The following is a 17,500-nucleotide window of genomic DNA, read 5'->3' as shown; positions in this document are numbered from 1 at the left end:
GGTCGGGCTGCTGGAGTCACTGACATGCACAGCTGGTAGACATCTTGTCTCACTGGAGGGAGGTGTGCCAGTTCAGCTGTTGCAGGACAGCTGCCCTTTTGGAGGTGTCTTACTCAGGAGGCCACCCAAATAATATTTAATGCAAATGCGTGATTTCTATTTCATTATGTTTTTTTGACTGGTTGTTTGAAATGTGTCGTGAATCAACTATGAATACTGGAAAAGTGGCTACAACGTCGTCCTCAGTGAATCCTTTGTCCTTTTAGTTTCCTTCCTGTATGTAAATCACAGTGATCTCATTGGTCTGTGCGCTGAGGTGTTTGCTTGGCCTGTGTGACCTTGTTTCCTCTTCCTGTTCAGTCACCGTTAATAATAACCACTGTTTTTCAGGCCCTGCTATTCCCAGGGTGTAAATTTAATAAATTCCAAATCCATATCATAATACACCAAAGTGACGCTGATGGATTTTCCAACAACACATTTTCCAGGCTGCAAAGAAGGAAGAAACAGAACATCTGCTGACAGCATTCAGACGACCTGACCACAGGAATATTTAGAACAGTAATAGAGGTATCTGGGAGTGTGTGTGTGTGTGTGTGTGGGACACAAGCACAGCTGAGGCTAATTGATATTTGCTGACTGTTAAGTTGATTTTCTACCCAGTGGAGGCCAATCGCTTTATCCCATTGGTGTCTAAAGGGCCTCTAACTCTTTAATTTTTCCATTTCCTAAAGGACTGTCTGCACAAAAACAAATCTAGGTGAATCCACTTAAGTTTTTTTAAATTTTTTTATCATATTGGTGTTTTAGATATTGGACGTTTTGGAAGCCCTGAAACACTTTTTGATACCAAGTCTCAGAGTGGGAAAATCTCTACGATGTCATTAATCCCACATCCCACCTCTCTCTTGCGTTTGCCTTTGGTGTTGCAATCTTTATCTTGTGTTTGGAGACTGTTTGGGTCCGTTTGCTTCATGATTTAATTTTCTTTTCCTTTGTCATCTTCTTTATCTGTTTCTGTGATTGTATACATTGTAATGTAATGTAATGTTTATCTCTCTCTGTTGTAATTGTTGTGTCTCTTTAAAACTGTTGTGCATAATCCTCTCCTTCAGCTAACGTTAAGCTAACGCCTGACAAGTAGGCTACGAGCAGGCAACACACCCTTTCTAAACAACTTTCCTTAAGCTTAGAAAAATGCTCAGCCCTGTTCGGTGTTATGTAAGAGCCTCTGTGTTAGCATGACTCTATGTGGAGGTTGAAGATGACTCTTTGAGTTTCACCCCCCCCCCCCCCCCCCCCCCCCACCACTTGCACTCCTTGGCTGTCATGGAGGTAGGTGTCCGCGTCAATAGCACAACTACACATTGTATGAGGCTCCCCACACAGCCTTTGAATAGGTCTTGAGGAATGCCAGCCTTCCCGCTCAATCCCTCGCTGCACTCTCCCACGACTAATCCCCACCCCGTCTCATTTACACATGCTCACACCCTCCCCTCATGTCTCTCACCCTCTGATCTCCTTTACCCCCTCCCAAATCCCCCAACCAACCAAATGTCTCTCCACTCAAAGCCTCTTGTATTTTCTCCTCACCCTCCTTTTGGTCTTTGATGTATAATCACACATTTTTGGTTGACCCGTTTACTGTTGTTGTAGATGTGTAATGTGATTTGAAGACGCTTAACAGTCTAAAGCCCCTTTTCCCACCTAGGGTCCCAGCTCGCCTCAAATCGACTCACCATGGCACGGCGCGGTTTAGGTTGATTTTCCACTACAAAATAGTACCCACTCAATGTGGGCGGAGTCATCACTGCATGGCTGCATGAAACTGCCAACTGAGTCACTCACTGACTAGTGACTTGTAAAGCAGTTGTTTTCAGTGTAACTGAATCGCTAGAATCACCCTGTCGCGATCAGCTGTGCTGTCGCTAAATACACCAGATTCCTCTGTTAAATATTGAGATTTTATTTATTTCCCTGGTAATTGTTGGAAATTAACCCACGTTTTTAGGATTGTTAAGTATTTTTAACTGATCTACAGTTCGGCATTGTTCAGCTTGATTCAGTCTGGCGACATCATGCATAGTATCAGCTAGCTTGGAACCTCACCAGAGCAGGTACTAAAAAAGTACCAGGTACTATCACTAGTGGAAAAGCAAAATAACCATGCCGCGCTGAGGCGAGTCAAGTTGTGCTAATAGGAACACGCCATACGGCCTTTACACCTGGCTTTAAAATGAGTTTTCTGTGATCAGAATTGGATAGCGCCTGACTAGTTGTACAGGTGTAAATACACCCAAAGACGGATTGTTATCCGGTCAGCTAAACCACTTCAGGAGGTGAGTGGAGACGAATTGTGACCATATTGAACAGACGTGTTCAATCTGTGGGGGCTCCACCCACAGCTACAGAAGTCTCCTCTGCTTTTGTCGGTTTTCCGCTTGTTAAGGACGACGTGAAGTCACACTATTGCACGGACTCCTCTTCAGCCACCCTTGGTTTTTTGCATATAGAACCAATGCACAAAATGATGACGTCATAATCCCACCTCCCTTGTGCTTTTGTCATTGTCAACTCCTTTTGTTTGGAGATTGTTTGGTCTTTTTTGCTTGATTTTCTTTCTTTAGTCACCCTGGCTTTCTTCATTCTCTCTGTGATCGTATACTTAGCCGAATCAAGCTTTATATTTTTAGAAAATGTATGTACACAGCATACATGCTCTTGCTCGACATCTACTCTGTTTTTGTTATATTATTGTGGCAGCATTACAGTGCCATGTACAGGCCTTGCATATGTACTGCAGTGTTAAGAGTAACTTGAGGGGGTTCCATGTGGGTGAAGGAATTTCTTGGCTTTTTTTTTTTTAGAACTAAAAAGAAAAGGATTGCATAGGGAAAGAATACTTTAATGCTAAGCTGCTGAGTTTCAATGGACAGGAAGGAGTAAAATATAAAAATGTGTTTTTGAACATAAAGGTAGGGTTGAAGATCCTTGAAAAAGTTAGTTTGAGCACTTTGAATTAAGTCCAAGCCCCTTGCTTCAGACTTCCCTCTGAAGCTACGCCTCCAGAGCACAGGAACGTGCGATGCTTGTTCACATAGAGCGTTGATTTCAGACGGATTCACGAGTACTGCGCCGCATCATAACATTTCGTAACATTTCGGTACTTTTTGGTGATGCTAACTTTTTTGGAAACTTGTTCGAATGACTAAAAATAAAGACCTAGACATTAAAGACATAAAGTTAACCTACCTGTCCAGTAGAAATAGGGCCAGCATGGCATCACCTTCAGCCCTCGCGATGTTGAGTTGTCCATGTATAAAGTCGGGCTTTTTTTTTAAGCTACATAATAATCTGCCATAAGTGAGATTGAGCTCATACTTCCGCCCTGGCACAGTGTGTGAACACTACATTAGGCATTTCCTGTTTGTGCTGCATATGGAGAAGCCCTCTTTCTGACCCTCTGCAAAACCTCCTCAGACAGGAAGCACTGGTCACGACTGTGTCAGGGTCAGTCATCATAAAGTACATCGTTCAGCAACCATGAGTGTATTTGTTTTCTCTTTTACAACAATTTCTTTTATCAGCCCAAAACATAGTTAGTTTTCTTTGTACAAGCAACAGTGTTTAATTTCTTTGTGGATAAAAGAAGTGGTTTTGTGTGTGAATTCTACTAACTGTGTTCCTTGGCTTTGATGTCAGATGTGTGAGTCGTCCTTGCTGTAGCAGTCTAGTGCTAAGTGTGCTGATGTGGCAGGGATTTTTGTAGCTTTTGTGTCTTCTTGTATCCTCCTGACAGACAAGGCCACAGTGAGAAACCATGCACCGTTTCAAACAGTGCAAACAGCAGCTTCTCACGTTCACAGCTGTCACCTATCACCCCCATCTAGTTAATTAAAACAAGTTCTCTCAGTTTTCAGCTTCACTGAGATTTTCTGGTTTCATTGCTTCATATTACAAAAAAAACATTAATCTGAATAATTTTGGTTTGTAGACAAGATAAGACATCCAAGAACATCATTATTTTGAGTTGTGGGTTGTGAGTTGTATTTTGTGGACCAACCAAGTACTTTTACTTTAGATTAATGGAAATTGAAAATAAACTTTAGTTGCAACCATACTCGGTACATTTACATATCGTAAGAAAAAAAAACGTTTAGTGTGTTGTGTTGTGTGCTCTCCCACTTCCATATATATAAATTATAAAGCACTATCCATTCATTCAATATCAGCTTGTAGTCATTTGTCACAACTTAAAGGGGGAGAGTATTGCCTGTCTGGATGCTTATGACCTCTCCCAGGTGGTGTGGCACAGCTGCTCAGCCAGGCCGGACAGCAGGTGTCTCAGAGAAGAGTGAAGGTGTGTCTTTAAAAGACATCGCAGTTGTGTGCATGTGGTCTTATGGGCTTTTGATATTTTCCCCACAACAGTGGTTGTGGCGGGCTGTCTTGGTGTTTTGCCAGGTGGCTGAGATCCAGCTGTTTATAGGCCCTGCATGGATGGTGAGTCTGTGGGACCATTTTCAAGATGAGTGTTTACATTCAAACCACTGTGGTGGTGTGACTCACTCTGTATACTGGGGGTGGCACAGGGTGAGAGAAGGGGAGAGGTAGAGAGAGAGGACTAAAGGAAGTTTGCTGTTGACTTTAGGACCTCAGGGGGATTGTCTCAGCATTGTTCCAGAACGATGTGGGGAGGAGAAGGAGATGACTCCGCCTCTTTCTCTCCTCCCTCTGTGTCCACTTCCTGCCATTAAAGCACAACTCTAGATTGTGTCGTAGTGCTCTTGGGAAAGGGAAGCGTGATCACAAACTCTGGCTCTACACTGATTCCTGTATTGGATTTAAAACGACAGTTTTAATCAAATGACCCGTCTGAATGTTAAGTAGAGGTTGGAAGGAGAAGGGAAGGTACGTCTGTTTTGACTGCATTAAATGTATTTTTACCTGTTGCACCTTTTGATTAAATATGTGGAACTATTCTCTACTGTGTCACATGTGGTGCTCAAACTAGCCGCCCGCTCTGTCCAATAATGCTTGCTGTAGGCAACGCCCATTGGTTTGAACGGGCTAGTTATATTTCTCAGTTAAGAAATGTAAGCTCCTGATTGCAGGGGGGATTCTGAAGTGAGTGGAGGGTAGCAGACCATAGTAACATCACCCGACTAATGTCACATAGTTGTCATATGTTTCTGGGATTAGAAGGCAGTTGGATTTGAAGTTAGCCCAGCGGCTCAACTACAAGGAGCAGAATTAACCTTTGGACCTGAGCAAAACTCTTCTCAGCTCTGAACTACTGTAATTCTGACTTCTCTCACTTTCACAGTCTCTTTTCATGTAGCCTGCTGGTTCAGTGTATGTACAGTATATCACCCAGAGCCATAGTCACTCATGTTTAGGAAGCGATCGAGTGATGTGTTGTGTTGTGTTAAATCAGAGTATTATTAGACCTCAGGTTTACACAACACACTTTGGAGTTTTTCCTCTCAAGGCTGTTCTGACTGCCAGACTAAAAATGGAGTAAAGTCTGGAGGTCAGTGAAATGTTGATTTTCTCAGCCTGTCAGCCTTGGGTTTTCTTAAATAGATTAACTATTATGAAAGGCTTTATGTCTGCGATTGAATTAGATGAGTATGCGTTTATGGCAGTGTCTATTGACTTACTGAGACTGAACATTTACTTTCTGTCTTTGAACTCATGTCAAAATAATGTTGTGTCTTTCAGGAATTCTTCTCAAAGATGGCAGCCTATACCTGGTTCAAAGGCAGCCATGTTGGTGAAGGTGAACAGCATGAGTCGTAGCCAACCCAGCCCACCCTTGCAGCAGCCGAACCTCCAGCACAGCGTTCAAGGCAAAGCAAACACCTTCAGCAACAAGGCCCAAGGTGGACAATTAGGCTCCGCCCAGGGATATAAAACTGCTCCCTCTGGCAAAATGGCAGCTGACACACGTCAAGCCCATCATTTGCGAAAAGTTAGCAATGGCAGTTTCTGTTTGGTGACAGAAAGCAGCCACCCCAGTCCCCTCCTTCACAGGTCACAGACCAGCACACCACGACCCATTTCTCCACAGTATGGTTCCTCTGCTCCAATCTATGATGAGCCAGTCAGAGACTGTCCCATATATGACGAACCTCCAATAGACATGGAGGTAGAAGGAGCACACCTGTACAATGGAGAACCTCTGTCTCGCATGACCCCAACCCATAGCCTCCAGAAGCCCAGACAACTCCAGCACCCTGGTTCCTCCCACTCAGGCTCCAGGCACAGGAGGAATCCTTCCTCTGACTACAGCCCAGCAGGTCTGGAGTGTATTAAGCACATGGTGAATGTCGACCCCAAACAGGGTCTTGTATCCAACTCTCCTGTACCCACACGTACCCCTTCCCCTACATCTAGACAGGATCCTGTTGTAACTCAACCACATCCTCAGCCTCAGGCCCCATCTTTGCCCCAGGCTCGAGGTCACTTGAGGGACAGGGAGCCAGGGACCCCAGGCCCAAATACACTGGACAAAAAACAGAACTGGCGAGTCCTGGAGGCCACAGTGCAGCGTGCCATGGAGGCACGACACAGTAGGCAGAGCAGCCAGGCCTCGCAGGACTTCCTATCCTCAACCCCACAGGCCACAGCAAACTATCAGGATTCTGGTTACTCCACTGGCCCCTCCCCAAGTTTGAGGAGAAAGAGCAGGAGGAGAGTGGGAGCTGGTGGTGCAGGAGGCAGGCCAGGGTCAGTAGGTAGCAGTGGGGAACTATGTGCCCTCAACGAAAGACTCATGGCTGAGATGAGGGAAGTGGTGAGTCGCTCCAACACCATGAGGGAGGTCAGGGCAGGGATGGATCCAGAGATGGCAGAGAGGGGCATCATACCTCGAACACGCTCCCCTGCTGACTCACTCAGGTGGTATGGAGGAGTAGGGTCAGCAGGCAGGTGTGCATCAAGAGAGGACCTTGCTGTGGGTCCCCAGTCACAGGGCAACCCTGCCCTGACCCTCCTTGAGATACCAGGGAGGCAGAAAAGAACATATGAAAAGGTGGACACCCTGGAGATGAGTGTGAACAGTCAGGCCAGTCTTTCCTCACCAGACACCCCAGGACCACCCTCCCAGGTAACCCCACCCCCTTTGTGTGTGTGTGTGTGTGTGTGTGTGTGTGTGTGTGTGTGTGTGTGTGTGTGTGTGTGTGTGTGTGTGTGTGTGTGTGTGTGTGTGTGTGTGTGTGTGTGTGTGTGTGTGTGTGTGTGTGTGTGTGTGTGTGTGTGTGTGTGTGTGTGTGTGTGTGTGTGTGTGTGTGTGTGTGTGTGTGTGTGTGTGAGAGAGAGAGAGAGAGAGAGAGAGGTGCCTCTTTTAACACAGATTTTCTCTCACTCATCTATGCTCTCACCAGCTCTGTCTTGCTGATTGTTAGCACTTGTTTTGATGCAGCTGATTTCTCTAATTTCAATGTGGCAGAATTATTTGTCATTCAAAAACTAAATAGCTATGTGTGACAGGAGATTGGAGATGTTTTTCAATAATCTATGCAGCCCTAACTCCAATATATGCTTGTTGGTAGCAGATGGATAGTGTTGTGTACATCACTAACAAAATATAACTATAGTATAGGGGGTAGATTTGGTTATATGTTGACTTTGCAGAGAGGACATGTGGATGGACCATGGACTCCAAGGGTTCTTCAAAAAATGCACACGGTGGCAGATGAAAGCACGCACCATTTGTCTTGTGAATACAGTTATATAAGCAGCATGTGGAGCCAATTCCAACTTCTGCTACTCCTAATCTCCAAATCCCTCATTGAATTACACCCTGTACCTCCATACATTAGAGTTGTTGTTGTTGTTTTCTAAAAACAGTTCCACGGCACCTCAGTAGCTTATAATAATGAAAATCTGATTCACCAGGGAGCTCTGGGATGAAAAGAGTGAGCTTAATCTGTTTTGTTTAAAAGAACACATTCCAAGCTTGAATGCCTTAACATACACAGGACATTAGGCAGCAGGCAGGCTGGTATAATGACCACAGTCCCAGCATTACCTGTCGTCCTTTTACCGTAGTCCATCTGCCCTACGCTGCAGGTGTCATATAGTCTCGTGCCAGCTCTGTGCTCGGGCATCCGAGGCTCGTGCCAGGCCAGAAAGATTCAGGACATGGCTTCCCTTGGTCAGGAAGGAGAGCCACTGTGGTCCATATGGTGCAGGCTTGGCAGTGGAGAGGAGGAGAACAGGGAGAGGCAGGCTGCTGCTTGGGTTTCTCTGTACCACTGTGGAGCTACCATGTTAAATAAGAGCCAAGGAGCACTGAGTATGTGAGCCCCCTGAAGTCTGTCCTGAAAGGTTATTCAAACCTGTGGCCTGTACTACAAAGCAAGTTCAACAAATCCAGGATTTGGTTTCAGTTTTGGTTCTGGTTGGACTTAACCTAGCATCAGATATCTGAATAAATGGTACTATGTAGCTTGTTAATACGTACTTAATTCAACCCTGGGTTTACTTATCCAGTTAACATGTGCAATAATGCTTATCCAGAGTATGTTTATGTGGAAGAGGCACAGTCTCTAAATTTAAACTACATTATCGGAACCATGAATAAAGACAGGTGTGATTGAAGTGAAATATAAAACGGGGAGGATGAGTTTTTATTTAAATGCTATGAAGTTGATGACTGAATAAGTGTTTTTCTCCTTCTGTCTGATGATAAACACAAAAGAGTTCATGTGTGAAATATTGATCAGTGTGTGGACAATTCGTAAGATTTGACTTATGACTGATTATAAGTCAGAGCGTCAACACTGTCAGGAATTCTGTTGGGAATCGAATTAATTGTTCAAATAAAATTGATGATATGAATTATTCCTCATGTATTTATTTAGTTAGTTGATACATTCTCCCTCTGTTTATTAGAGTCTCTGTTTTAAGACCACTTTGAAGACATTAAAACATAAAAATTGCTCACTTGTCTTTAAATATCAGCTTTATAAATGGGAGTCAGCCAAATTGTTCCTGCTGCCTGTGCTGTCAGTTTGTAAATTGATGGGAATAACATGATAGCAAAAGTGCTGTGTATATACAATAGATTCTATTTATTTAAGGAAAGGGACAATGAATGCTCATATGCCAGGTTGTAGCCTGAGGCTAATTTCCATCTTGGCAGGTTGATAGTTACAAGGAAAAAAACGAAAATACAATCAGCCAAGCAAAACCATAGAGACGTAAAATATCACAAAAATACAATGGTTACATGAAGAGGAAAGCTGCGAGAAAACTGTCATGACATGAGGACGTTCAGGGCTAGGAAAATATCATATAAATACAGACAATTTACCTTCGTATCAATCATGTTGTCCGTCTTCTACCGCTTTATCCTCCGCATGAGGGTCGCAGGGGGAGCTGTGCCAATCTCAGCTGACATAGGGCGATAGGTGGGGTCACACCCTGGACAGTTCACCCGTCCATCACAGAGACATACAAACATTCACTCTCACACTCACATCTATGGTGTAATTCTTCAGACACTGCCGTCATTCACACAGCTACCATTGATCTTTCCAAAGTTCCAGACCAAAAAGTATTCTTTTATTTTAATAGTATAGTATAGTATAGTATAGTTGGCATCCACCAGAAAGATTGTTAAGGATTCTGGTGCAGTACTCTGATTGGTCAGTAGTTGACCTGTTGGCAAGTTTTTACCTACCCAGAATAGAGCACAGCACAGCACCCAGTTACCAATTTACCTCAATAAGAAGTGAACCAGCATTGGTGACTTGAAAGCCTTGGTTTAAACCCAAAGTTATCTGGATAATTTAAAATCCAGAAATGTTCTCAAAGACCTTTTGAACCAACTAAAACAACAGCATGTGCTGGTAAATGTCTCATTTCTCAGTGAAAATATACTGTCTGTTGTTCTTCTGCTACTGACCTCTGTGTCACCCACCCAAACATTAACTCAGCCTCAGCGCAACTGTTTGGACTTTTGGCCAAAACCAAACCTCAGCTCTGCCAAAAAAAAAAAAAAAATGAAATCTAAAGTTCAGCTTGTCTGGCACTACCACAGCTACACCTTACATCAGGGTCTAGTTGAAAAGATGCTTTAAGACGTCACTGTGGTTTTGCTCCATTATTAAATATGAGCTTTGATTCTGGCTTGGGTTTAGTGTTGTTCCTGGCCAGGGTTTTTCTGTAGTAAGGGAGCTCTGGTGCTCCTTATGGTCATAAACTCCACAGCTGGGATCATGCGGGCGTCTTCTATAATGAAACTTTGGTTTTGTATAGGAGATGGGAGGTGCAGGCTCAGGGTTGCTGTACAATTGTCTGCTCACCTGCTGCTGAGTCCAGGGTTCATGAGGAGTTGGGGAGATTTTTGTTCGTACAATTCCTTTCTGGCATTAGGAAATTAATGATCCTGCAATGATTTCGCCCTGAGCTCCAGCATTGCAGAGCTGCCTTCCTCCTCCTGTAGAGGAAGGAATCTCCACATAGACTCACAGTTGCTATGTTTGCTGCACTCCTCTGTTTTCTACCCCCCCCTTTTCCCCCTCTACTAACTCTTCTTCTCTAACTCATGTCCACCACTTTTTTCCCCCTGCAGACAGGCACCTTAGAGTTGCAGGCCCAATTGGAGAACCGAAAGAAAGGCATGGTGGACGGTCGGACAGCATCCCTTGGCCCCTACCGTCCTGCCAATAATGACAGCAGAGATGGAGGTGATGGGGCAGTAGGGAGGGCAGGAGGATCGTCCTTCCCACTCTCATACAGCACCCTGCGGCAGCCCCCACCGCCTGACATGGGCATGGAGGATTGGGCCAGCAAGCACCTCAACATGCATACGCAAGGTCTGTTCCGCCGCCGCGTCTCCATCGCCAACATGCTGTCCTGGAACCGCGGGTCCATCAAGAAGCCCATGCTGGTCACCAGTGACCGAGCTGTCAGGAAGGAGGCCTGCGAGATGTTTAAGCTGGTACAGGCCTACATGGGAGACAGGCCCGCGCGCTTGGACCGCCGCCACTGCGCCCTGCTCATTGTCACCAAGTGTTGGGACATGCCCGGGCTGCGGGACGAGCTGTACGTGCAGCTGGTAAGGCAGACCACAGGTAATGCCAGCCCCAGAAGCCTGGCAGCGGGCTGGGAGCTGATGGCCGTAAGCTTGGCCTTCTTTGCCCCCTCGCCAAAGTTCCGCTGCTACCTGGACGGCTACATCCAGAGACACACGGAGCCCACCTGCGACAAGAAATGTGAGTCTCAGACTGAGCAACAGGGTGGGTCACCTTTCTTTCCTCTGTTACCTCCCTGTGTTGTCTGAACCTCATAAATGACTAGTTTATTCTTTCCTTTTCTATGAGTCAGTGTGAGCACAGTGTTGTTTTTGTGTTTATCTAAGCGACCATCAGAAAATTGACCTTTGCTATCTTCTGTTTTATAGTGACTGAGTTCATACTGGAGCAACAGGAACTAAAGCTAAAGAAAAATTCAAAGTCACGAAAGAAGCGAAAACAGAACTCAGATGAGGAAGAGGGTAAATTTATTTTTTTGTCCATATACAATATATTTGTTCTTTAGTCCAAAATATCCTCCAGCAACATGTAGTCCATTTAATTCCATTTGTACAAGCGTATCTGTTTGACAGAGCATGAGGAGGTGGGGGGGTGGTGGAATGGCGGGGGGGTCTCAAACATGTTTTTCTACTCAGTTCAAAGGCTGCGTCGAGCCTGTAAGCATAGGAAGCCATTACAAATCAGACGTATTGTTCCCTGTAGAGTGACCACTGTGAGTGGGATGGAAACTTTGGCCCTGTGCAGTTTGTCAGATGAGTATTTGCTGATGTCTGCAGATACAATGAATGAATTTTACAGAAAGTCGAGCTGGAAAAAAAAATCAGTGGGCTGAGAATTTCAGAAAGTTCTGCAGCCGAACAATGGACCACACTGTGAATCATCTTAGCGGTCACTCCGGCGACTCGCCTGTCAAACAAGCATTTAAGACGATACCGAGTCATTAGCACGTGCCTTCATTAGAGCAGACCACATGGCCAGCTCTGATGATGATGATGATGATAAAGTCACCGGAGAGGAACCCAAACTGACTCACAGTAGACACCACAGCAGCTGCCTTACACATTGTCCACGAGTGACTCAGCCGTGCTGCTGTATGCTGGAAAACCTCCCAACGCATCAAGAGGTCACAGAGAAATCCTGTTCTACTTCTCTGACTCACTGCAAAGCTCTTTAGCAGAGGAGTCATGATCAAAACCTCTAAAAGAAGAAAGGGTCTCATAGACGAAACAGCAGAATGAAAGCTGCTGTTTACTCGGTGGGTGTAACAGCCGCGTTCTCACTGAGATTTTCAGATTCTTATCCTACATTTTTATTGCTAGGAGTTTTATTTTGAAATGAAAATCCCAACGGAAAAAGGGCTTGATCCAGCGACATGATGACGGACAGTAAAATGAAAGCATTTTGGATGTAAAGCAGGAGTAAATGGAGAGCCAGAGAATTTGAAATCAGTTGTTCCTTTTGTTGAGAGAACTCCATGTCTACATTTCTCTAGCTTGACCGCATTGTACAACCCCACGTTATAAAAACTGAACCAGTACCACTACTTTTTGCCTGATAAAATGCACTCAAGTTCCTAATTCACTGGCGTGTGTCTCGGGCTTTGGTTTCCTGGTCGTTTTAATGACAAACCAGATGTAAATATACCAGCAGTCGTGTTCACACCTGTTTTACTCTCTGTAAGTTAGTCCCTGTGTGCTGCGGAAACAAAGATTACTCATCTCAAGGGCGAATAATGGTATCATTTCTCTAATAATATAATTATAGTTATATTATTAGAGCATGAATAGGAGTCACCTGTTTACTATAAATCTAGAGGCTTTGACTGTTGAGGAAATGTTGGGAAAGTAATTGTTGTGTGTCATCCATCTGGCTCTGGTTCAGGTGCCTAACACAGCAGACATTGTGGGAATCAGAACAGCAACACGAGACGTTTTGAAAATCTTAAAATGCCCCGTTAGCATTTCTGTGAAAACCACCAATATGCTGCGTTGGTGAAAACGATGATGTCGTAGTCCCGCCTCTCTCTTGCACTTGTATTTGCTGTCGCTTATTTCCCTCATCGTCATCTTCCTCTTCTTGTGTTCTGTTTGCTTTATGATGACTTATTTTATTTGCTTAGTCAGCTGGTCCTCTTCATGTTGTCTCTGTTTCTGTGATTGTATACGTTGTGATGTGTATTTGTTTGAAATAGATCTTTATTCATGTCACACATGCCATATGTGCACACTCTACGTCTTCTTTTCTGATTGTGTAAATATACTGTATATACATTTATGTATATATGAATATATGTATATATATATATACATATGTGTATATATATATATATACGTATGTGTATGTATATATGTGTATATATACGTATACATATATATGTATATATAGGTATACATATATATGTATATATATATATACGTATACATATATGTATATAGACATATACATATATGTGTGTGTGTATATATATAGATATATGTATATATACATATATATGTATACATCTATATATGTATATATATACATATATGTATATGTGTGTGTATATATATACGTATATATGTATGTATGTGTATATATATATGTATGTATATATATACATATACATGTATATATGTACATATATACATATATATATGTGTATATATGTACATATATGTGTATATATATATATATATACATATATATATATATATACATATATATACATACATATATATGTATGTCGGGCCTGAATTTCTTTTTTATGAGCACACACACACACACACACACACACACACACAACAGTAAAAGTAAGAAGTCAAGGTCCTCTGTTTGCTTTCAGTTAGACACGAAGAAGTGCAGAATATTTCTAGGGACTTTTTTTGTCTGTTAAAGTACTCCCTGCCCCTTTTTGAATGCAGTTCATGTCTGAAATAGATCTTGGCCCGACAACAGCAGACAATCTGTGTGTTTCTCATTTTCTGTGGAGACCTTTGTGTCTGTGTATAGCAATGAATCACCTGTTGGCCGGATCCTGTCTTTAAAGCTGCTGCTCAACAGCAGTAAATCGTGCCTCTGCCTAGCACTTAAGTCAGGCTTGTTTCTAATCCTAATATGCCAGAATCACACCGTCAACATGTCTCTCCAATAACCACTGCCCCATCTCTTATACTCTGTTTGACATCTGTGGGGGGGAGAAAAACCCTCTTGTCTCGTTTGTGGGAAAGCATTTTAATAATTTATGATGCATGTTCAGTAATGCCTGATGCTTAAGGGTTTTACTTGTGGTTTAAAAAAGAGTGTGTATCCTGTTTCATTGTTCCTCGGTCCTAAATCGGCCTCTTGTGTCTTCTTCTTCTTCCAGGCCTCCCTGTCAGCACATACTCCAAGTTCTGCCATCGCAAACTGCAGAAGGTGGCTATCACTGGTGGTAAAAAGGTGAGTTAGGAGAATGAAAATTAGTAATAGTTTAGGGTTTATTTTGAGCTACAAACAAGAATAAAACACTCAGCAAAACATTGGACAATTAGCAAGGTACAGCGACATTCATGCATGAGATACATGTAAGCGATATCTTATCAGTGCAGTGCATAGGAAATAAACGGATAAATAAATGAATATATCCCAGGTCTCTATTAGTGAATGACATAAAACCATTAAGCGTCTGGTGTAACCGCAGCATTGTGCTGGTTCAGGGGGCCAGCAGGGGGCGCACATAGCTCAGGCAGCACTGTCTAAAGCCTATTTCTGCTGTGTGGTGTTTTTCCTTATGTCTGTAACCTGTGACATCACAAATTCAGTGGCAGGAAGAATAAGAAAACGACACCGTGAACAGTGAATTTTTTTTTGTCATATTTTATATCTTTTACATTTAGTGGACTATAGACACAGAGCTCTGCTTAAATATAAGAGAGCTTCGTAAGGGGAAAACATGGACTTTCTAGTCCAATATTGATAGAAAATTTTTGAAAATGACATTTTCAATTGACATTGTCGTTGTTTTAGTAGTTAGCCCTGAGAGATTCAACATGGCCTAGAATGAAAGGGGCATTAAAGTCTCAGCTTCTCTCTGTGATAGCCTCCACTAAATTCTAGAATTTAAACACTCTTAACCTCTGCAGACACTGACACGGCATCTTTGACTGACAGCTGACCTTAAATAGTCGGCTCATTTAAAAACAGGAAGTGACTGTGCATGGTGTCAATTGATAAAAATGATTCAGCGCTGTTGCAGGTTGTATAAAGTAGGGTTTGCTTCAGATATCCATAGCTATTACATGCAGCCACATCATAGCATTGTGCTGGAAACGATGCAGGGATTACTACTAGTGTGTGTGTGTGTTTCTTGTGTTGTGTATAGCAAGTGGTGCACAATATAATACAGTATTTAATCAACCCACTTAATCAGAACTACACATAGAACTATGTGATTTCAAAGAGACTCAAGTGCCAACCAGGTCATCTTAAAATGAAGGCTCACCGTAGATGACTGCCATCCTGTAAGCACACGTGTTAACATCACAACAAAAGAATCCACCCGAGAACGTCCTTAGAAACTCACACATTCACATCTGTCGTGAAATAGTGAGAGAGTCAGCAACGCAGGGCAGGAGTGACAGCTGTCCAAACGGAAGTCTCGGGGCAGCTGCCAGCATACCACAGATCAGTGCCGAGAGTGGTTAGTTTGCCACGTAGGTCGTTTCACACCTAATCGTCTCCGCTAGACTCGACGATACGATTGGGGGTTGCAACATTCAGCTTTCACACTTCCGCGCTTTAGTGAAACGAAACAAACCTTTTGAATAACGCGTTCCCCTCCTCGCCTGAGGCGGCGCTGCGTCAACAGTTACAGAAGGAGAAGACGAGACAACAATGTCATCTGTCGTTTTAATGCAGGACAACTTCTGTTTCTATGGTTTTATGTGAACGTGCGACACAGATACGCTGCAACATTTCTCCCGGCTATCGTTCTACACGCACTTATGTTTTGGTTGTGGTTACCCACAATGCCCTGCGTTGTAGTGCACTACTATAGTCGGCTACTACATCAGTCTTTCCTCGCTGACTGACTGCAGGCACGTGACTGTTTCGCGTGGATGATTTCCGGCTTTCGTGTCAGAAGTAAACAAACTTGCATTAACCGCGTTAAATTATTTTAGTGCTATTAATACAGCCGAGATTAACCCGATAGAATAATTGAACGCGGGTTAACATTGACAGCAAGATCTTGTTCAAACCTGGTTTTGAGCGATGGAAAACAGGCACTTGTGTCAGTACGTCATCCAATCCTTTTCAGCTTCATTCAAATTTCACTTCCACATCATAAAAAATAGGACGTGTTTCTGTGAAACTTAACTCACATCTGAGTCATGGTAGATAGTATCACAGAGAGACATAATTACAGGCTCACTGACACAGTCACAGACAGCTGCTCACACAGTCCTGTTTAGTGTCTTAGAACCTCTGACGTGCCCAGGTGGTAAATCTCCACCTCTCCGAAACTCTTCCCCCTCCAGGGTCTGCGCAAACCCACGCTGGAGGAGATCGACCACAGTCGGCGGGCCATCATCACCCCCTCCCTGTTCGGCAGTTCTCTGGAGGAGGTGATGGAGCGGCAGAGCGAGCTTTTCCCGGACAGGAAATTGCCCTGGGTGCAGGTTCAGCTCTCTCAGTACGTCCTGGCTCTGGGCGGAGCTCAGGCAGAGGGCATCTTCAGGTAACACCGCCCCGACTCTGCCAAGTACATGCCTTGGCTTGAACTGTGTGAGAGACGGGGAGTATATGAAATTAGAAGGGGATATAATGAATTACGTGTGTGTGTGTGTATGTGTGTGTATGCAGTGTATATAAACGTGTGTGTGTGTGGTCTCCTGCACCCCTTAATTTCACAGTAAGCTCTCCTTGTGTACAATACACAGAGGAGACAGCACACCAAACACAGACCTGCTTCACTCAGAGTTAATTTAATACTTGGTGATATGTGTTTACATCCGTGCCTGAGCTTACAAGCATGTCCCTGCACACTGTGTGTGTGTGTGGGGGGAAGCTTTTCTCCAGCAAATTGAATTGTGCTGCATCTTGTTTAGAAAACTCTTCTCGTCAAAGCTGCTGTACACGGATCTGCCTGAAGAACACTGGGACTTTATGCCTCCCCTGGTTTTAGTTTGTACTGCAAACAACGAGCTGAGCACGTTCCAGCAACCAAATCACATTGGAAGCCTACTGGCTGTGCATGTACACGCAATGGATTTGCAGTGGAGAATGAATGACTTTAAATACCTGAGGTCAAGCATCCAGAGCAATGGACAGTGCACAAGAGAAGTGAAGAGTGTGTGTGTGTGTGTGTGTAACTGACAGCTTGTATTTTGTCCTCAGGGTGCCTGGAGACATTGATGAAGTGAATGCACTGAAGCTTCAAGTTGATCAGTGGAGGATCCCAGAGAATCTCTCTGACCCCAACGTTCCTGGTGAGG

General features: G+C 43.7%; 1 protein-coding gene across 5 annotated transcripts in view; it reads left to right on the top strand.

Annotated features, from left to right (window-relative positions):
- Nucleotides 1–17,500, top strand: part of arhgap46a (Rho GTPase activating protein 46a) — a 40,764-nt gene that overhangs the window by 20,582 nt on the left and 2,682 nt on the right. The window contains exons 1-7 of one of the 5 annotated variants that reach the window (XM_058631424.1): nt 4,767–4,911; nt 5,725–7,111; nt 10,586–11,252; nt 11,417–11,509; nt 14,392–14,465; nt 16,544–16,743; nt 17,403–17,494. In XM_058631424.1, coding sequence (XP_058487407.1) covers nt 4,880–4,911; nt 5,725–7,111; nt 10,586–11,252; nt 11,417–11,509; nt 14,392–14,465; nt 16,544–16,743; nt 17,403–17,494 — 2,545 coding nt within the window. In that variant the 5' untranslated portion in view covers nt 4,767–4,879. Of the gene's footprint in view, nt 1–4,766; nt 4,912–5,724; nt 7,112–10,585; nt 11,253–11,416; nt 11,510–14,391; nt 14,466–16,543; nt 16,744–17,402; nt 17,495–17,500 lie in introns of those variants that run through there. The other 4 variants (XM_058631421.1, XM_058631420.1, XM_058631423.1 and 1 more) reach the window with 4 other exon arrangements.

This window comes from Solea solea, chromosome 6 (genome assembly GCF_958295425.1).
Source record: "Solea solea chromosome 6, fSolSol10.1, whole genome shotgun sequence".
In the NCBI taxonomy this organism is placed as follows: Eukaryota; Metazoa; Chordata; class Actinopteri; order Pleuronectiformes; family Soleidae; genus Solea; species Solea solea.
Note: the sequence above shows the minus strand (reverse complement) of the source record. Positions and strands in the feature narration are given on the sequence as shown.